The sequence below is a fragment of the Xyrauchen texanus genome, chromosome 12 (assembly GCF_025860055.1).
Source record: "Xyrauchen texanus isolate HMW12.3.18 chromosome 12, RBS_HiC_50CHRs, whole genome shotgun sequence".
Taxonomy (NCBI): domain Eukaryota; kingdom Metazoa; phylum Chordata; class Actinopteri; order Cypriniformes; family Catostomidae; genus Xyrauchen; species Xyrauchen texanus.
Genome location: NC_068287.1, coordinates 37885949 through 37908545, shown reverse-complemented (window position 1 = coordinate 37908545; position 22597 = coordinate 37885949). Strand labels below are relative to the sequence as shown.

At 35.6% G+C, this 22597-nt stretch overlaps 1 protein-coding gene across 1 annotated transcript; it reads right to left on the bottom strand.

Moving 5' to 3' along the window:
- Positions 1-885: 885 nt before the first annotated feature.
- On the bottom strand, positions 886-20219 carry LOC127653356 (beta-1,4 N-acetylgalactosaminyltransferase 2-like). The gene is made up of 12 exons (XM_052140026.1): positions 19932-20219; positions 19429-19563; positions 15364-15402; positions 14998-15135; positions 14692-14798; positions 14428-14465; positions 13942-14122; positions 6631-6717; positions 6243-6424; positions 5844-5987; positions 4229-4457; positions 886-1500 (listed from the first exon to the last, which is right to left on the bottom strand). Exons 2-12 carry the CDS (start codon positions 19548-19550, stop codon positions 1319-1321), a joined length of 1449 nt encoding a protein of 482 aa, XP_051995986.1. The 5' UTR covers positions 19551-19563; positions 19932-20219; the 3' UTR covers positions 886-1318.
- Positions 20220-22597: the final 2378 nt, after the last annotated feature.

The following is a 22597-nucleotide window of genomic DNA, read 5'->3' as shown; positions in this document are numbered from 1 at the left end:
TTGAATCGGAGGCACAAAAAGTGGATAGAAAATGACCAATTATTCCTAGATTATGAGTACTTTTAATAAAAAAACATTCACACTAACATTTAAAGTGGACCTCAATGAACATTATAAAATTAAATAAAAATCTAATTTCTGACACCTTTAAGTACCCAGACCAGAATAAACATAATTGGCAAATGGTAGACAATAGGAATATAGACTGTATAAAATTCAATGACTCAGGAGGTTTTAGGTCCTAAAAGTACATTGAAAACCCTTGGAAGACACAACCCAAAAACGGAGACATAATTTATCTAAATACAACATTTTTATTATAACTAAGTCGGCTGCTGTGGGAAGTGAGAACATCGCACCAATTACACTGAGACCTTTTAAATTATACCAAACATGTATAGTCAGATTTGTTGTGTAAATACAAAAAAGTGGTTTTCACAAGTAAGAATTAGGCGAGTTTGGGATGATTCTGAACTATAAAAGGAGAGGAGGGGGAGAAGGGGAGAGGGTAAGGAGAAACAGATGTGGAATAACAATGAGGCAATTCTCAGTCAGTGGTGTGTTCTTGAGGTAGAGATGTTGTTTTTGGAGAAAGTTTGTATGTCCATTTTCTCAGATATGAGAGAGATTATATGTTGGTTGTCCTAAGCGTTCTTTGTTTTCTAGGACCTAGGACCTCTATCAGTTTTTACATACACAAACTAGCAGAATATACTCTATTATTTAAACAACAGTAATGCAGACACAGTGACGCTGTTTGTTTTAACAGAGGTCAGAATGCACTTTCAAACCAACATCTCATTACTAATGGAACAGAAAAGACTTAATATTGACAGGCTGCTGATTGTATTTTCTTCCATACTTGCAGAAATATTTGCTGTGCCAACTTATTACTGAATAGAGCCTACACTAATGACTAATTCTGGATTCTTACTGTTTAATTCTTTATTATTATTATTCATGCTTGTGTGACATCAAAGAGAAAATATAGTTTGCAAGAAATCTTTTGTATAAAAAAGTAAAACTGCTGTAAAAACGGTACAGTACATATCAGCCCTCATCCTGGGCTTGGCTTGTGCAATGTCTTATAAGAAATATTCTTAACTACAAACTGTGAGGATGACTTTCACTAATCAGAATATTATTTTAGCAGTTAGGAATATAGCAGTTAGTAATATTCATTTAAAAATAAGGCTGGTAACCTCTACATTTTTTAAACAACATTTCCTAAGCATTTTGTAAATGAGAGTAGGAGATTGTTAAGAGTAGACAAAAGACTTTCAGTAGGACAGAAGACAAAGGAGGGGACAAAAGGCCTTCAGTACTTGATATATTTCAGATAGTTCTTGAAGAAATGATGATTAAGTTTATTCCTTCCATCAGATTTCTTCTGAGTCCTGTAGGAATAATATTTCCCCCGTGCCCGATGTTTCTGGTGGCCAATGGAGAGGCCTTGACAGGAGGCAACCATCAACTGTCCAAGTCCATCCATGAAGAACTCTGAAGATCAAGGCACAGGTAAGAATGCAGATGAGAGACATGAAAAGGAAAAAAAGATTATGTCATGAAACACTGAGAAGTATGTCGTCCATACATGTTCAGTGATTTTATGTGAAAATTGTTGTCTAGGGACTAAATAACTAAACAATTTAAGAATTTTTCTGGGCATGTCAGTGGAAACACAGAGGTTCTGAGAGAGTTTCACAGATGCCCTGGCTGAGAACTATGCTGGCCAGGGCCGTAGCAAGGAATTCTGGGCCCCCTGACTGTAAATTGCTCTGGGCCCCTTACCAATTAAAAAATACAGTTTCTAACTTGTTTTGGGTCCCCCTGTACCTTTGGGCCCCTAGAATCATTACCACCTTTCACCCCACCAGTTACAGCCCTAATGCCAGCACATGAAACCTGCACCATTATAGTTTTAAATGGGTATATACTATTTTCTGGGAAAACAGGCTTCTTTTAATTCGCCTAAAAAATATGTCTAAATGCACTAACATATTTGCTCTACTAAGGTGTTTGTTAGTACTGGGGTTTTCGAACTGGGGTTAAAGGGGGGGGGGGGTTATGCTAGATGGCAGTGGCAGGCTAAATACATGCAAATTGCGCCATTGTGATTTAATGTTGAGTAACGTCATTTTTCCCACCATGTCTGCTATTAAAATCAGTGCAACACTTTCCAAAGGGCGTGGGCATTGTCGATATGACTTCGAGATTTGAAATGAAATTCTTCCCTCCAGCTGTTGTTCAATTTATGTGTAGGCTATATTTAGTTTTTTCGCCGGAGCACCAGCCGACTCTTGTCCCATCTACCAGTGATGCTTGATTCAACTTCCCGCGTCTGGGTTGTAGGTTGCCATGTTAAGGTCACAAATGGGTTGAAATTTGTATGATGTGTCGATTGTGTGAGTAGGATGCGTTTCATACAAGATATGGCAACTGGACAACCTTGGAATAATATATTGATGTGATTATTTATATAACGGGGATTGGGCCGTACCAATTACGGGAGTTTCCCGGGATAAATAACAAAACGGGAGAGGGTCGGGGGATGGGTGTGAAATACGGGAGACTCCAGGGAAAAACGGGAGTGTTGACAGGTATGACAGTGATTATTTCTATTGACAGCCATAGTTTTAAATGGTAAGAAATAAAAACAAACCTGCGTAGAATTTAATATATTATGAAAAAATATTTCGGTACTTCATTAACCTCTTTTAAGCTGCTTTTCACAATATTTATTGTGAAAATGCCCATACAAATTAATACAATTTTAATTGAAAATGTTTCTCTCGGTTTAAACATCTTGCATTACTATGGTAGAATAAAGACACACTTATTGAAAAGTAAATGTCCTTATAAAATGGCACTAATAAAAGCCAATTATTTACTTTTGCAAACAACGTGTCTTTATAATATCAGGTTTAATGTTTTTCTCAAATAAGGAAAAGGGTCTGCTTGCGTCCAGCAAGACTAGTACAAGGCATGCCCACCACAAGTTACATCCCCACCACAAGTTACATCCCCTTTGACTAACCAGTGAACTGCTTTAAGGCTGATTCGAATCTACAGAGTTTGCTCCGCGTAGTGGCCATTGCGTTGGTTTGCATTTATAGTTCTGCGCTGGTGTTTGCGTTATTCTGCGATTACACAGCGAAAATGCTTGTTATACATTTATAAATAAACAAAAGCAATATGATTAATGGATTCTAAAATATGTATTAAAATATTGTTGCATTAAAAACAAGTTCTAAGTAAGTGAACATGTTGACATTTAGGCAACATATTATTTATCATACATTTTGCCTGTATTGCAGGGAGCAAATCAATGAGAAAAATAATTTATGCTTGCTCTTGAGTTGCAAAAATAATAATAAATACATATTTTGTCATACTATTTGAATTTCCATGCTGAAAAAAAAAATCAAATTAATTAATAATTACACCTCGCTTGGCGAACACTCAATGGGTGCCGTTTTAAAGACTTACAATGCATATAGGCAATATAACCAACTCTTACCAGGTGCGTATTTATTGGCTGGCAAATTAAGTGTTCCATTTCCATAACATAAGATATATGATTAGTCACTGTACTGTCAAACATATGTATGGTCAAATCTGCATGCAGATAGGAAAGTTCACGAGTAGAGTACAACACATATTATTTCACTCTCATGTGTAATTAATATGAAGTAAAAGCCATGAGGAAAAAAGTTGCGTCATTTTCCCATCGACTTGCTGGGTAAAGATGCTGATGTAACCACAGATAAGTCTGTGTAGCACATGATCATCGAGTGAGAACGTTCCGCTCTACCTGTCTTCAGTTTATTAATATGATGTGACAAAGCCTATAATTTAAATAATAATTAATACACAGTTAAGATACCATGAATGAAATAGCGATTGCAATAGTTATTTTATCCAATAGAATCGCTTTATTATCGGGGGTTGTCGTGAAGTGGGTGTTCCTTGTCGTCACACTGGACGCAGACAGATATACTTGCAAAGAGAGAGTCCCTCGCAAGGTGATCATTATATTTAGGGGTTCTTGGCAGCAACAAGTTTGAAAACCACTGAGTTAGTACACATTAGTAAAAAGTAGGTAGGCTTCTACGTTTCTAGAAATAAGACTCTACAGGTCCTCACTCTGAATTGAGCTACAAATTAAAGAGGAATACTTGAATGATCAACTCGTATGATTGTGTTGGGATAATGTTTTTACACTCACCAGAGTGAGCCACCCGTTTCAGGAAAGGGTCAAAGCCAACCCTTCTCACTGCATCCGTCCGAGCCAAGAAATAATTGACAACTCCATCAACCAAAAAGCAGCCATCAAAGCCTGCAAGTGGCTGATGATACCCATTCTTGATGCGCTTTAGGCAGCCGCCATCCTGTTCATCTCCCTCGTCATACTCAAATTTGAAATAATACTGATTACCTGATACCGCACCACCAACCTAAACAGAAAGAGGGGGGAAAAATATAATTAGCTCATTACCTGAAGCAGTTCAAATATATGGCTCATTAAAGCTGCACTATGCAAGATTCTTTGGGGAAGTTTTGGCTGTTCACTCATTCATTCAGGACAGCAGTGACAAGACATCAGTCTCCGGATGGCTGTTTATGTGTATGTTGCGAAGTTGTTTACTTACTAAAATTCTTGGAAATGTTTTCTGGTAGGTAGGCTTGTTTAACATTACTCATGTGTTTACCATTGGTGCTATGTTTGCCGGTGAAGTTACTGTGGCATGCTTACCAATTTTGGTGACTTGTTCTGAGTATTTTATAACATTGCTGCAGTTTTGAGACACCTGTTTGTGTGTCCCTATGTGTTTGTGTGTCACTGTTTTCTTATTTCTTTTACCCCAGTCGTAATGCACAAGTTGATGTGTCACTTTCCTTTTAACAGATAATGTTTAAACAGAGTAGACTATTTAAATTACATCTAAAAGCCACCATAGGTAGAAAGGTCATTCCCCATGAATGTATGCTCATCTCAAGTTATTTATAACGTGCCGAGTTCATAGCACAGTAATCTACATATTAATTTATTTAGCGTGTAAACAACTCTCTATTATATCTTTCAAAGAAACGATTAAAGAAAATTATTGGAATTGTTTTATTGCATATTTTTCCATATTAGTTTTATGTTTAAGTATATTTCATCCCCATTATTATAGAATTCTCGTTATGTGTTTTATATCACAGTCTTATTGTTTACAGCACATGGACACACTATTGTAGTATTACTGTCAGTGTTGGGAGGGTTACTTTTGTAATGCATTCCACTACAGATTACAGAATACATTCTGTAAAATTTCTCAAGGTCAGCAACTTATTCTAAATACTTTGGATTACTTCTTCAGCACTGGTAGATCGCATAATTTATATGTATAGATGTTTTCCATCTGATAGGACTAAATATTAAATGAAATAAATAACAATAAAAGCAAAGTAATCTCGTCAGTAATCAAAATACTGTTTTAATGTAACTGTATTCTAAATGCCAATTATATAAATTGTAAGTGTAATGGAATACAGTTACTTATATTTTGTACTTTAAATACATAATCATGTTATATGTATTTTGTTTCTCCCAACCCTGATTACGGTTCACTTGCATTGTCCATTGAGGCTGTAAACTGTCCACTGAGGCTGTAAATTGTAATTTAAAAATCAAGTTCTGTAGTAAAGCTTTAAAAGGAGATTTTTAAGATATGGAGCTTTAAGCAAGATTTTACTAAATATTATTTTGTAAATGCTTTAACTCACAATAGATCAAATTTACTAAAAACATGCAAATACATGAATAAATACAATTCTTAAAATGCTCCAATGCTTACAATATCAAGTTCTGGAATCGCTTCCATAATCTCCACAAAGCTCTCGATCCGTGTCTTATTCAGGAATAGAAAGTCATCGTCCACCCACAAGAAGTATTTGGTGCTGACTTGTGATACAGCCAGATTCCTGCCCGCAAACCAGCCCTGGGGACCCAAATAATCATCAGCAGAGCAGTGAATAGTCATCAACAGTCATGTATCAACTAACAGCATTGGACTGAATGTGGACCACTTTTACTATTTGATCCAGAGCCATACAGAAATACATTCTTAGTCATACAACAACTGCTTATAAATCAACTGCATATAATTTTTTTTTTTGAAAACATACTCTAAATCCAGAATACAGTATTTTGAAATGGTACATAAAGTAGAAAGCTGGTGGAGAAAAGTGTTTACCTGTGCAGGAGGCATTATGTATTGTTCTATGTTTTCACCAATCACACTTTTTGGCTTCAGGCTGTCGTCTGCAATGATGATCTTGATTTTTGGGTAAAACTTCCGAATGCTGTCAATGAGGACTTGCAACTCCACATACCTCAGAAAGGTCTTGGTTGTTATGGTAACTTTTGAGTTAACATCTGTATTGAAATAGTGAAAGAGATGGAAGTTTTATTTCTTTTGCGAGCTTTAAAAAATAATAATACAATTATCAAAACTGTTTTTCTCTGAATAATAATTTTTTTTTCATTGTACTTGCAAAAATACAGACATTTATACAACAGGATATTTGATTCCTTAATAGATGCTGATATGTAGCGTTTTTAAATGTCTTGATGTCTCTTACCTGTTCCTGGGTCGTACAGAACAGGGACTGTAGGTCTCCTAATCATGATAGGAAATGTGGCCTCATAGTTCTCAAAAGAGAAATGAACTAGGGAGAAAAGGCATTTAATACAACTTAGATGCACATCAGACTTTGATAAATATAGTAGGTAAATTATTGAACAATTCTAAACAGCATAATTTATTGCCATAATATTTACAGCCATTATGTACAGCATTAAATACAAAACAATCTATTTATCCCTACAATCACAGTACTTGAATTTCTGTACGGATAATACATATTTTTGCTCTAATGAAATCTTGCAAAAAGGGACAAAAATGTTCTTACACAAACACATGATTGCAATGCAGCATTTACTGTATTTTAATTGGTTAAAAAAATTCATTAGTCTTATTCTTGAATACATGCCATAAATGCTGTCGATTGAGCTTCACTTGTATTGAACCCAAAACATTCCATTAAGCAAATTGTAATGATAGGATCCTGCATAGATAAAAAGGCATAACAACAGAGCTGAAATTTTGCTATAAATAAAAGAGATTGAGGGATATTGTTTTTATTACCAATAACAATTGTTTTATTTTTAAGTGTCTGATAATCAAGATTTTGCATACTAATTTTTTAATAATGTTTCATTTATGCCTTTTTACCCAATAATACCTAAATAATCAATACAACAATCAATACAATATAATAAAAAAATAAAACCATAATACAGTATGAACATTTAAATAATAATAAAAACATATATATATATATATATATATATATATATATATATATTTTGTAAAAGAATACAATACATACAGTGTAATGTAACATCCCGTGTTTGTTTTGTTCATTGTTGCTGTTGTGCTTTGTTCTATGGGCTGAAATATGTGCCACCAGAAACTGAATTTGAACCATTTATATTTGAATTTGAATGGCTAAACTTGAATAATTGCATTGAAAATCTGAATTTGAATCACATCATTTGAAATTGTATTGTTTAATTAAAATTGAATTTATTCAAAAACTGAATCTGAATTGTATCATTTGAAATTGAATTTATTCGTTTGGAACTGAAGTCCAATAAAATTTGATCCTCACTGAAAATTAAACTCTCTATATATCTTCACATTCACTTCTCACTATTCAGATTCAGTTCTCAAATTCAATTTCAAGTTACTGAGACAGACATCCGGGTAGTTGGAGGATGAAGGAAGAGCAATCGAGCGCAGATCGATAGATAGCGTTCATTGGCGACAGGACTCCTCTTGGGCCAATCAGCACCAATGTTTTGGAGCACAGTACGTTACCCGCCATGAAACTATGGAATTACGATTGTGTCAATAATAATGAATGTAACTTTATAAAACTGAACGTAACTTTTTCAGAAACTATCAAAAATATTCCATTACAAAAGAAGAAAAACACAATTAAAATGAAAAAATGAACTCAGTCGCATCGAATTTAACAGGCTCTTCAAATATGCTTCATTTTTTGTTAATGTTTTTCAAAGATTCGTTTTCGCAAATTGTGGATTCTGAATACATTGCCACAGATTTCGCTTACGCTTCGCAGTTTTTCGTTTGCTGTTTTGAGACAAACCTCTCGTGGGGGTGGGCTTGACAGTGATCTACTCTGATTGGATAGTGAGCTTTTGATGGACAGGTGCTCTCTGACCCGGATGTACAGACGTCACTCAGTGGTGCGCATATTGGAAAGCTCTCGCGGTGATTTGTTGTATTACTTACTAACAATATGTAAATAATATTTGACCTATAATTATATAATTTTATATTATACGAGACCTTCGATCGTCTAATAATCGTCTTCGATCAGTCTGTAAAGATGAGCTCTCAGGAGAGACACGGAGCGGCATCATCTTCCTCCTCCTTTTGTCCTTCAAGGCAGCTTGAAGTAAGTTCGTGTTACTGAAGTAACCAATAACATCGATAAAAGTTTTATTCATGTAACGTTACAGTGTGCAACAGTTCTGGCTTTATTTTGCAAATTTATTGTTGTATTGTAAATGCATGCTAAATAAAATGTTGCTGTTTTGTCATTGTCATGACTGCAAAACTGAAACCTGGCCATATCTTGGTCCACTGTTTGACTCTGCCCCGACTGCTGAACGGACTGCTGCTGACCCTGCCTTGTGCTGGTATTCCCGAACGACTGGTTAAGAATTTCAAGGATGTTATGTACAGCTGCAGATGCAGCATCTGCACCAAGATTTCTGCCTTGCTGTAGAATGAAGACCAGTTTGATATCTGCACTGTCTACATTGACACGTCCTTGAATATAATAACTGTGCAAAAGAGCAAACAATCAAACTACATAACATCATAACATGACATCAGTGCATTGCAAACTTGTGAATGACAATAAAAAAATTATTAAAAATATGATATTTTATATGTGTTTATCAAAACATTGTGAATAAATATAATAAAATATATGCAATATTCCACCACTGTGTTGAAATTTAGAGTGTTTTCTGTAAAATTAGACAATTTCTGTCCATTTACTCCAATGTATGTGGGCAGGACGCTCTTTTAAATTCAGATATGCCTAATTCTCTAAAATATCCTGCAGAGCTGAAGTGGTTAAACAATAAATTTGCAAAATAAAGCCAGAACTGTTGCACACTGTAACGTTACATGAATAAAACTTTTATCGATGTTATTGGTTACTTCAGTAACACGAACTTACTTCAAGCTGCCTTGAGGACAAGAGGAGGAGGAGTGGAGCATTTGTTTAATAAGCAAGGTCTTTTATTCAGATATTCAGAATTTCTTTCTGAATACCAAATACCAGTAACCCCAAAAGAATTTGCTACAGTAATGGGTGCTATTCCCTCTGGTTTATGTATGCTTTTTGCATCCTTTCCTAAACCTTGTGATACTTCTGTTGGTCAAATCTGTTTTTCAGAGTCGAAAGCTAAAAACTATAAGATCTTTATTTTTTAAGGATTTGATTTCTGTTCCACCTGTTATTTCCTTTTGGAATAATTTGTTTGGTAACCTTAATTGGAAAAAAAATCTGGTCTTTACAGCAGAAATTCATTCTCACAAATAAAGTGAAAGAAATTTCCTTTAAGTTGATACACAGGTTCTATCATGTTAAGAAATGTATACAAAGATTTAAATCTGACATTGAGCTAACATGCTCTTTTTGTGTGAATTCTGATGAAACAGTGGTTCATTTATTTTGGTCGTGTCATTACACTCAGAAGCTCTGGAATGATATTGATGTTTTTATCAAGTGTAAGATTTTGCCAGGCTTCTCAATACATATGAGAAACATTATATTTGGGTATTTTGATTCAGACCCCACAAACGAAAATGTCTGTTTTGTTATTAATTTAATTATTTTCCTAAGCAAATTCTATATTCACAAATGCAAATTTTTAAACTGTAAACCTATCTTCTCTGTCTTCTTAAAAGAAATAGAAAATTATCTAAATTTGATTTCAGTATCTACTAATAAGAAAGCCATAAGGACTGTTAGAATCTGCACTGCATTTGATCTCTTCATGTGAACATTTTTGTGTGATGTAATGGCCCTACCTCTTCTTTTATTGTTATATACATTATTATTATTATCTTTTTTTTTTTAATTATTTTTTTTTTTTTCTATTTATTTTTGTCTTCTTTATTGTTTTGGTTGATATTATGTGATGTACGTATGCTTTCTCTTTTGTATGTTCCTGTTCTTTGCATTAAAAAAAAAAAAAAAAACAAGAGGAGGAGGAAGATGATGCCGCTCCGTGTCTCTCCTGAGAGCTCATCTTTACAGACTGATCGAAGACGATTATTAGACGATCGAAGGTCTCATATAATATAAAATTATATAATTATAGGTCAAATATTATTTACATATTGTTAGTAAGTAATACAACAAATCACCGCGAGAGCTTTCCAATATGCGCGCCACTGAGTGACGTCTGTACATCCGGGTCAGAGAGCACCTGTCCATCAAAAGTTCACTATCCAATCAGAGTAGATCACTGTTAAGCCCACCCCCACGAGAGGTTTGTCTCAAAACAGCAAACGATAAACTGCGAAGCGTAAGCAAAATCTGTGGCAATGTATTCAGAATCCACGATTTGCTAAAACGAATCTTTGAAAAACATTAACAAAAAATGAAGCATATTTGAAGAGCCTGTTAAATTCGTGCGACTGAGTTCATTTTTTTCATTTTAATTGTGTTTTTCTTCTTTTGTAATGGAATATTTTTGATAGTTTCTGAAAAAGTTACGTTCAGTTTTATAAAGTTACATTCATTATTATTGACACAATCGTAATTCCATAGTTTCATGGCGGGTCACGTACTGTGCTCCAAAACATTGGTGCTGATTGGCCCAAGAGGAGTCCTGTGCGCCAATGAACGCTATCTATCGATCTGCGCTCGATTGCTCTTCCTTCATCCTCCAACTACCCGGATGTCTGTCTCAGTAACTTGAAATTGAATTTGAGAACTGAATCTGAATAGTGAGAAGTGAATGTGAAGATATATAGAGAGTTTAATTTTCAGTGAGGATCAAATTTTATTAGACTTCAGTTCCAAACGAATAAATTCAATTTCAAATGATACAATTCAGATTCAGTTTTTGAATAAATTCAATTTTAATTAAACAATACAATTTCAAATTATGTGATTCAAATTCAGATTTTCAATGCAATTATTCAAGTTTAGCCATTCAAATTCAAATATAAATGGTTCAAATTCAGTTTCTGGTGGCACATATTTCAGCCCATATTGTTCTCTCTGTGTCTCTGTGTGTGAGTGTACTTGGTCTGTCTTTTCCAGCTGATTTGCCAATCATTTGCTCCACCTTTATGATGGTGGTTCACTGTTCCTGAGTGTGTGCTTATAAAATCTCTGTGCTATATGTTCAAACACCAGCTGTTTATTATTGGGAATGCAAAAAATGTTAAGAGTTGTATAAATGTAAGTGCATATACATAAAATTCCTTGACAATAGATACAAAATATGAAAAAGACACAAAAAAAGTTTTGAGAACTGTGATTTTGTTTGTTTGAATATGTTTTTTTTTTTTTTTTTGCAGTTAGGTTTGTAGGAATGACCTGACCTGTTTATTTGATAGTTTGTTCTGGTTTTGTTAGTGAAATTACGTTAGCTTACTTGTATTTTTTTTTTCCTTTTTCAGGTTGGTTAATTATTTTTATTATATTTTTTTTTTTTCTAGATTGGTTTATTTTGGGCCAGGTATTTATTACCAATAAAACAAATGATTGGATCCACGATTGTTATTTTCTTGGGTTTTTGGTCTGGCGGTGGTGCGGGGAGCATATCTCGCTTTACTTGTGTTGTGTCCTACCCCTAGGGGATGTAACAGTAAACCCTTATAAGTTAGCAGAACTCAAAAATTGAAGCAATCAGTTACATATTTTTGTATTGTTGTTGTTTTGTTAATAAACTCCCAAGTTTAAGTTAATAGAACTTTCAGATTTTAATTTTGTACTACACGTGCATGCTAATTACTCTTAAATATTGAGTAAGCTAAATTGTACATTTTATGGTACTTAACTTTTAACTGATCTATTTGGCTGACCTTAAAATTAACAGGTAATATCATCTTCAATACTTCAAGTAGAGGAAAACTAGCTAAAGGTACTTGCTAGAATTAGCTAGCACAATGAATGCTTGCATGCTGAACGATGCCAGATGGAAACACCATACTTTGATTATCATAGCACTAATTCAACATGTAAAGCAATATACTGTAGAACAATCTTAAACTGTACCTGTCCTCAACCTAAGCTCAAGCTCAACTGTTCACCATAATGGTAACCCCCAAAACTCCAACATAACAGAAACTCTTCTAAATAACACAAAAAATAAAAAAACTAACAAGTCTCCCCATTTACATTCATCTTGCACAAAGACCCCGTTTAAACCTGGTTTTGCAATGCATCTCAGGCGATCCAATCACATGTGGTCAGATGAGACACCAGTGTTTACACCTGGTCACTTTAATGCATCTCCTGTGACCACTTGTGTTCAGATGTTGAGGGGAGGGTCGGGTCTCTATTTCATGATGACATACATCAATCACTATGACTGTGTTACTGCATGATAATTAAGCGCAACAAAGTCAGAAAAGATGAAGCGTGAAAAAAGGGCAACAAATGCAAAATATCAAGCAGATTAATCCATTATTTTAGTGGACCACCTGTATTAAAGGAGCTTTAAGTGTTTGTGCTTGTCATCTGTGTTGATATCAGATGCACTAAAGAAGATCCGTGAAGCTCTTGTGATTGTGTATGTATCCGCTTTTTAAAATGTTCAGATCGGATGGTTATTTCCTTTTAAAGCCACTTAAAAGTTGAACCTTGTGTTTGAGCACTGCAGTTGATTGACAGGAGAGGGGAGGTGCTTCACTGATGCCGGGACGCATACAGGATGGATTAGCGTTTATATCTCAAATGCGTTGTGGTCACATGTGTTTTTGACAATATGGAGCACATGGAGGAAACACATGTGAACACGAGGAGAACATGCAAACGCAACACAGAAAGGCCTTGAGTTAGCCAGGACTTAAACCGGTGACATTCTAGCTGTTAGGCGACAGTGCTACCCACTGAGTCACTGTGCCGCCCACGTCAATCATGTGTCTTATGTAAACACTATTCGTGTTGGACTCCACTGCTAAGTGTTGCTGAATGATGATGACTAAATGCAGCCGGTGCCAGCCAAACATCCCTTCAGTCTATTATGATGGGCTTCAGAGGATTAACTGATGCCAACCTTAACCAAAAAACATGGGATACGTCATATGCCATTGTCTGAACCTTGGATTTAGGATGGACCACACCGAATCTCACCGAAATTACAGGTTGAACTGTGATCCACCTCACTGATCTCTGCCTACATCACCTTGGTCTATTGATGGACAACAATCTTGAAATGGAATACATAGACTAACAATTGCCAACAAAACCCTTCATCAGCCAATTAACAAGGACAATTGCATCTATGTGAACTTCTGCAGTTAATCCAGGATGAAATTACACAATGATGATTTATCGACATTATGGACATTACAGTTTTATCGTCTTTTAAAGCCTGATCTTTTGTAAAGCTGCTTTGAAACTATGTGTGTTGTGAAAGGCACTATACAAATAAAACTGACTTGACTTGACTATTTACAACTATACAATTTTGATACATTGGGCAATGACAAAGCTTTCTCTCACAGTTGCCCTTCCAGTCTATCTAGCTGTTCAACAGGTTACACCAGTTTTGTGAACTGAACTGTTATCCTGTTCAATCATTACTTTCCTGAATTTCCTTACCCAGGTCTGATGATCTGATGTGGTAAGTAGTGCCAGTGTAGGTCACTCTGCTCAGAAGATAATTGATGCGTGAGAGACTGGTGGCTGAGATATTCAATTCACTCTGACCCTGTCCTTCCACCTTGTCATCATCTAGATTGTTCTCCACGGAGAGCACTCCTCCATTCACATGCAGGAACACCTGTTGACATGATGGCATCTAATGTATATGAAGTGTATCCTGCATGAGAAACTCAATTTCAACAAGGGCTATTTTCGGTGCAATATTGCAAAAAACACCCACAAACACCAAGGCTTTAAAAGTTGAAGAGTAAAACCCTTTGAAGCGAAAGCAAAGGTAATTCAAGCAGACACAAGGTTATGCTAATAATCACCAGTTTAACACTATAGTTTTTGAAAGTAAATGAAGTGTGAATAGATGTCATACTAGTCCCTTCACCACAATTTAGCAGCACAGAAGAAACATTTTCCCCCCTCTTAACAAACCTGATACTCCTTCCTCTTTTGTGCATGAAGAGCAAGACCTTAAACAATGGTGGTTTAGAAATATTATAAATACTTCACTTATAATCATAACAAAGACCAACAATAATATTATTTACTTTTGTAACAGGCTTTATAATGCTACATAATGAGATTCTGGGATTTTAAGTAGATTACAGAGGAGCAAGTTACTGCTAACATGGGCCGCATCTCTTTATGATTGTAAATAACATTCCTAAACAGATGTTCACTAACAGATATACTGACCTGGTATCACAGATTTTGTGAGAGGAGATACAGTAAAACCTGTGGTTGGATATTGGAGAGGAGAGTTGGCTGGTGCAACAATAAGACTGTTAAAGGATGTTCTCGTCCTGAAAAAGACACATGAAGAATTGGGGAATAAATCTCCTAGAAAACCTTTAAAAATTTGGTCGTCAATCAGAGAGAGATATCGAAACAAGAAAGGTATGCTGATAAAGGTATGACCTAAATATTTCACACATGTAAGATAACCAGGTATATGATAAGACAAAGGAAAGGTAAAACTCAATAATGTAGTGGTGCATATACCTGAGCTGGTGTTGCCTGTACTCCTCTGCTCTTCTTTTAAGAATGCCATCCAGCTGACTTTGTGGTACATGTCTTTTAGTAGGTGCACCGTCTTTCCTTGGACACGATGAACGATTTGTACTGAGAAATGGTTTGATGCTGAAAAATGGAGTCAAACCATTAGCATTTAGCATGTAAATAGCATTTACATATGTAGATGCTCAGTTGCAGTAAGACTAATTGATGTTAGTTTCAATAAATTGTCTTTTTGGACTGGGGAGGGAAGTTCTGATAAGGTTTTAACTCAACAGTTTAAGGAAAATTGTATTTCTTATCATGCAATCCCATTAAGACCATTCACTGATGCTGCTATACAAATTAACTTACTTTGGTGTATGGAAAACTATGTCTGGGTCAGGGCTGAACCTGTTGAACAAATAACAAAGTCAATCATCAAAATAACAACAAAAAAATCAATCAGATTTAATTTGATTAATACTTTTTAATCATAAGAATAACAATGATGTTATATTTGAAAGAATATTCCAGATTCAATACAGGTTTAGCTCAATCTATAGCATTTGAGCCATAATACTGATTACCATAAATCATATTTTCCCCTCCCCACATCACCCATGCCTGAGGGCACCCACCCCGCCCCGCCCCGCCCCTGACTGACTAGAGAGTCAAAATGCCTCACCATCTACCCAATTAAAAAATAAACATCGCAATTGTCCTGCCATGTAGGCAGTAGGGATGTAACTGTTTCAAGGTTTCACTATATACATCGGTTTTAAAATGGATGGTTATTATACCGTTGAAATATTCTCATTCACGGTATTGCATAAAGATAAAGGCAGATTTTTTTCAGAACTTTTCTAAAATCCTAATCAGTTTAATTAAGACAGAATCTGCGACATTCACACATCATCATATAAACTTGGCTAGATAAAATAAATTTGACTGTCACTCAATTTTAAAGGCATCACGAGCACATCAGAAGTCCAGCACGAGCGCAACATATACAAACATCTCCGGGCGAGCCTGAACCTTTATTTCAGCTGTCTCTTATTACTTGGCTATGTAAAAGACCCACGAAGCACCATTAATGTTTGCTGCAAAAATTATCGGCTCAGGCGGGAAACACTTCAAACCTCAAGCACAATCTTCGTGAGCAACCCCACTGAATTTGCGGAGATGAATGTATGAAAATGTGTTATTTTGCAGTTATTAAGTGCAGCGCAACAGCAGGCCAATGTGTTTGATAATACTAATAATATGTTTTATTTGTAAGACAGTGTAGCCTACTAAATAGGGTTTACAAAATGGATGGCTTATTGACCATATGAATGCAAGAAAAAACTGTGAAACTGTGGCAGAATGCCAAAAAAATAAACTGCACATGAAGAATAGGCCTACATTTTCAGTATGTATTGTAGAATTGAACTAAATCACAAATGCAACAAATTACTGAATGCATGCAAATGCATATTTAAAGTGTTAACCTGTCATTAGATATGATTACAATTCAATTAAATAAATAATAAAAATCTGACTACTGTACATGCTTCTTTTTCTTTCTTTTTTAACCTTTTAACAGAGTGTCCTGATGTTCAAGATCAAAAGTTAAAGGATTAAAGTTGAAGAAATCCAAAATAAAGTTCAAGAATTGGTTATAACCGAAATATGTATCTGTGTGTTTATCAGAAATAGCCTATTTTATAATCAAATATCGAACTGCTTTTAATATTATTAATGCACCTAAATACAGGGAAACCGTAATATCGTGGTAATTTTTGTGACAGTTATCATACCATTATACCCCTATTAGGCAGCAATGATGGTGACTGGTCCACCTGCACTTGACCCATGTGTGCGCAGTTTGATTGACATCAAACACAGCCCCTTGATGACAGCCTTCCCTGCTTTCTTATTTTATTGACATTTTAGATTTGTTTCCAGTGAGATGTTGAGTTTATATAATGACTTTGCTGTTGTAAACATTGCTCTAGAAACAACATTTTAGCAATATATTTTCAGCAATTACTTAGTAAAATTTGTTTTAAAAAACATTAAGACGTTCTTTATTAGAATATTTGTTTTTTTGTATCCAGGTTGGCAATGAGCACATACAAGCATTCCGCACAGTTTAACGCCCAATTTGGAAAATGTTGTCCTCCTGTCCATACATCCTGATGGTGGTTACAAACAGAAGTACAGTCTTGGGCATAATGCACACCAATCTTTCTTAGGATTTTGTGTATGCCCGCCTAAATTAAGTAATGTTAGTGTGGCCGTCAGAACAATGAATCGGCTTTTGACTTGGAACTTTTAATCTACTAACCCGATGTGAATTGTGGGTTTGTTTGTTGTTTGAAAGTGTATACTGCCCTACAAAGGCAAAACGCCGTAACATCATGTTTGGTCAAAAATGAGTTAATGTCATTTTTGGGGTATTCAAGACCTCCTTTATCATGTGAATAAATATCGTGAGTCAATTTGATTGTTTTAACAAGAAATTAAAGGGCTATGACAACCGTAACATCCAAAACCATACGAGAAACCACAGCAGAACGCCGTAACAGTTGTTACGGCTCTTAGCCTTTGTTCCGGCACGCTTAAGTTGAGTTTAAGGTGTTCTGACTTTGTTTCAGCCTGGCATCAAGAGAGATGTTACGGTGCCGCTGTGATGTTACTGTACTCTGGCTTTGTCATACTGTCAAAGATTACCGCTCTTTATTGTCACCAAACCGCGTAACATACACACGACACATCTTTGAAATAAAGTGTAGACTGCTGACTGCTTGTTTGTATTATTACTCTGTGATAGCGATGTGATAGGGCGATGGTTCAGATCTGTCAATGTCAGTGACAGCCCGAGCTAGCTAAATTTAATCGGTGTCACGTAAATTAGCGCTAACGTTGACGCTGACACTCGCCTCACATCAGATGCTGAAAACCAAATATTAAATACAGAGGCATCCTACCTTTCCATGCAATCCGATATAATCCATAGAAGATATAATCCATAGCAATGCACGTCATCTGCTGTATCCACAACAATCCATACGTGTTTGAGCCATATTTCCTTCTTGCAGGTGTTCACGTCAGATTTTACAGTTGGTTACCGCTAACGTCCGTACAAAGTAGGCTAACCTAAATAGTAAAAGTAATTCCAACTTTTTTTCGGTATACTCTGTCTATATTATCTCAGAATTAAAAAGTAGTAATCCAAGTCAAGTTCGTTGACTGACCATCTTGAGCAGTTTGGACTTCAAAGTTTAACCCTTTAACTGTCACCCCTCCCCCGTTTTTCGCATAGACATGAAAATCACTATCCAAACTTAAATGGTTGTATTTCAAGAATGCTTTGTCATATATACCTATGGACAAGTTGTGTTCCAAATTTTAGGTTGATATCTCAAAAATTAGCTTTCAGTAAGATTTTATTTGGAGCAGTAAAAAACTTGGAATGAGCAGTCTCTAATCTCTAATGTATTGGTCCAATGTTTAATTAATTATTACTCTATATCTTGCATTTAAATACATATACCTTTGTATTCAATTATAATTAAATTATCTTTATTGTGAAAATATGTATTGTATTTATTCATACTGTACATACTGTACTGCAAAGTAACTTATCTGTTATACTGTTTAACTGTGTTAGTGTTGCCGCACTATCCTGATCATTATAGCACTAAATAGGAACAACCAAAGGTCTTCTATATAATTTAAAACAAATACCATGATGACTAGACCTTGGTTAGGTGTTCTTATAATGGATGTAAGTATAGTGAACAGCAAGTAAATATTGATTATATGTCAGTTACGGCCTTTTGCCTTTGCATGACTCCTGATTTTTGGCACATGATACAAAGGCAGAGTACATTAACTGCCAAACAAGGGTCAAAGGTCAATTGTGAGCTCAAGATTTTTTTCATACAAACATTTCTTCTGTATAGCAACTAGTTGTGAAATTTTGGGAGTCCTACCTATAATACTTTTGTCTGGACAAAACAGAAACTTTAAAGTCATTTTTCTCAGTTTCACACTCTAGTGAGTTAAGGTCTTTTGCTTTTGCAGGGCAGTATAGACTAGAGCTTTTCTCTAAATGCACACAGAGCCGAGGAAGCGCAACTGATTGCACTGAAAAAATACATGATTGGATATTTGCTAATCAATCATATTTTCCTTTTCAGTAAGGGTCTATTGCTGATGCACAAGCATCCCTGGAGTAACCATAATTTTTATTTTTATTGAATATAGCGCCTACTGAACCCAGAATATTCCATTAATAACTTCAAAAGTCAAAGGAATGAAAACTCAAAAATAAATAAAACCAAATAAACGGTTATAAGACTGTAAATCCCAATGAATTAAGGTGTCTACTAGACCTTTAGGATATATAATGAGAAAAAAAAAAAAAAAGAATTGACTGCACTCCCTTACCGTGATTCTAGTAAACTTTTCATGCTTTTCAACACTCCATTTTGCATAAAGCAAATGCTCAGTGCGGCAATACCAAGCAAAATCAGGAAAATATTAAGCAGGAGGTGGCGGGTGCAGACCATTGTAGGAGATTATCTGAAAAGAAACAATTTTTACACACATCAATGGCTGCAACACTTATCCTAAACACTGACAAATTGGCTAAAGCAAAGAACCAAAAGATCTGGACAAGCCTATAGGCTAAATTGAATCACGAGACACCATTTAGTTTTATGTGTCTTCATGTTTACACTTCACAGTTTAGGGTAGGCTACTCTTAAAAAAAAAAAAATATTTGTATTTTTTAATTAAAAGAAAAAAAAGAAAGAAAGACATAGCCTACTGGACCCTTTAAATTCTGCAATTCGCTCAATACTGTTATTTTAATTGACGGGTTTTACAGAGGGATACATTAGCCTATGCACAAATATAGCCTATTATATATTTATAAACAGAAAACCTACCTTTCGGTCATCAAAATGGGCTAATCAATTCCTCTTCGTTCTTTTCCGTATTTGTCTTCTCCTATGAAAAAAGGTCGTCCTGTTTCTCTATCTAATGTTGTATGTTTCGAGTACATTGAATGAAAACCCATAAAACACTCGTTTCATCGTTTAAAAAGAGTTGCATACAAACATTCCGAGAACAACCACACAAGAGCCGTTAATAAATATGTTGGGTAGAATATACCCTGACCCTATATGTAGCCTATTGTTCACACACACATATATATATATATATCATTGTTCAAGTACTGAGCAGAGATTCAGAAAGCGCGATATCCAGCCGTAACAGAGATGTCACCTGTTGCCCCAACACGAAACAAACGAAAGAAAATGCGTTTCAGGAGCGGGTGAAAAGATTGTATCGCAGACTCAAGCTTTTCACTTGAAATCCGTGAACCAAAAAAATCCTTTATGGAAAGAAACGCCTATCATTTTTGTGTGTAGAGGATGCGAGGGAGACAGTTTTACGCTGTATTTTGAAAATCACGTTTTTCCGGTTGGTTGAGTGAATATTTTCCTGTGAGGTAAAGGTTGCCGCGTAATTGATTTTAAAGACATTTTGGCCGTAAGAATAGTTAGTTAAGAGCAATTCCAAAAACATGTGAAGAATGGAAATGACACAGAGGTATTTTACGATGGAAATTTTTCTAAAGGATATAGTTAAATTGCCATGAAATGTGATTGGTGAGACAAAGCGGACCAACAGGATATTTCTAATGTAACACAATGCAAACACAATTATGTGCTTGTGTTTCTTGCCTGCTGTCTCATGTTGTCAAGCTAAACAATACATAGTCTGAAGTATATTTTTCCGCATAATATATTTCGTTTTTTCAGAGAATGTATTTTCAACATGTTTTTATTGTCAAAACAAGTACAAAATCTACCAGTGCTGAAGAAGTAATCCAAAGTATTTAGAATACATTACTGACCTTGAGTAATCTAACAGAGTGCATTACAAATGACATTTTACAGCATGTATTCTGTAATCTGTAGTGGAATGTGTTACAACAGTAACCTCATTTATATATTCATTGTCTAGTTATACCCACAAATAAAAATTCTCTCATCATTTACTCACCCTCATGCCATTCCCAAAACATGGCTTTCTTACTTTTGCAGAATGCAAATGAAGATTTTTAGAAGAATATTTTAGCTCTGTAGGTCCAAACAATGCAAGTGAATGTTGGCCAGAAACTTGACACTCCAAAAAGTAATCCAGTGGTTAAATCTATGTCTTAAGAAGGGATAAGATAGGTGTGGGTGAGAAATAGATTGATAATGATAGTGAAACTAAACAGGCATCTCATTTGATTTAAGATGTGAATGTGGAGATATAGAGGAAAAATTACTTATTTATTTCTCACTCGCACCTATAATGTTGCTTCTGAAGACATGAATTTAACCACTGGAGTCTTATTGACTACTTTTATTCTGCCTTTGTAATTTTTGTAGCTTCAAAGCTCTTACCAACATTTACTTATATACTGTAGACCAACAAAGAATTTGTATTTTCTACAAATATTTTCATTTGTGTTCAGCAGAAGAAAGAATGTCATACACATCTGAGATGTCATGAGGGTGATTAATGACAATGATTTCCTCTCAGATGTCAATATGACATTAAGCAGATGTCTTTCAGAAGTTTATGATTTAGAGTGTTAGTAAATCTGATCTTTTAAGATCTTTAGCAAATGTTAATTAGAATGTGATTTTATACAGATGTAGTGTAAGTTTTTACCTTAAGATTTGTATCGTGTTGCTTAACTTATATACACTCACCTAAAGGATTATTAGGAACACCATACTAATATTGTGTTTGACCCCCTTTCGCCTTCAGAACTGCCTTAATTCTACGTGGCATTGATTCAACAAGGTGCTGAAAGCATTCTTTAGAAATGTTGGCCCATATTGATAGGATAGCATCTTGCAGTTGATGGAGATTTGTGGGATGCACATCCAGGGCACGAAGCTCCCGTTCCACCACATCCCAAAGATGCTCTATTGGGTTGAGATCTGGTGACTGTGGGGGCCATTTTCGTACAGTGAACTCATTGTCATGTTCAGGAAACCAATTTGAAATGATTCAAGCTTTGTGACATGGTGCATTATCCTGCTGGAAGTAGCCATCAGAGGATGGGTACATGGTGGCCATAAAGGGATGGACATGGTCAGAAACAATGCTCAGGTAGGCCGTGGCATTTAAACGATGCCCAGTTGGCACTAAGGGGCCTAAAGTGTGCCAAGAAAACATCCCCCACACCATTACACCACCACCAGCAGCCTGCAAAGTGGTAACAAGGCATGATGGATCCATGTTCTCATTCTGTTTACGCCAAATTCTGACTCTACCATCTGAATGTCTCAACAGAAATCGAGACTCATCAGACCAGGCAACATTTTTCCAGTCTTCAACTGTCCAATTTTGGTGAGCTCTTGCAAATTGTAGCCTCTTTTTCCTATTTGTAGTGGAGATGAGTGGTACCCGGTGGGGTCTTCTGCTGTTGTAGCCCATCCGCCTCAAGGTTGTGCGTGTTGTGGCTTCACAAATGCTTTGCTGCATACCTCGGTTGTAACGAGTGGTTATTTCAGGCAAAGTTGCTCTTCTATCAGCTTGAATCAGT

Coding starts and splice junctions, on each gene's coding strand:
- LOC127653356 (XM_052140026.1), bottom strand. CDS start 19,550: ATGGTCTGCACCCGCCACCTCCTGCTTAATATTTTCCTGATTTTGCTT. Junction 6,718..13,941: donor CATCAGATCATCAGACCTGG/GTAAGGAAATTC, acceptor TTTTCTCCCTAG/TTCATTTCTCTTTTGAGAAC. Junction 6,425..6,630: donor TCTGTACGACCCAGGAACAG/GTAAGAGACATC, acceptor ATTTCAATACAG/ATGTTAACTCAAAAGTTACC.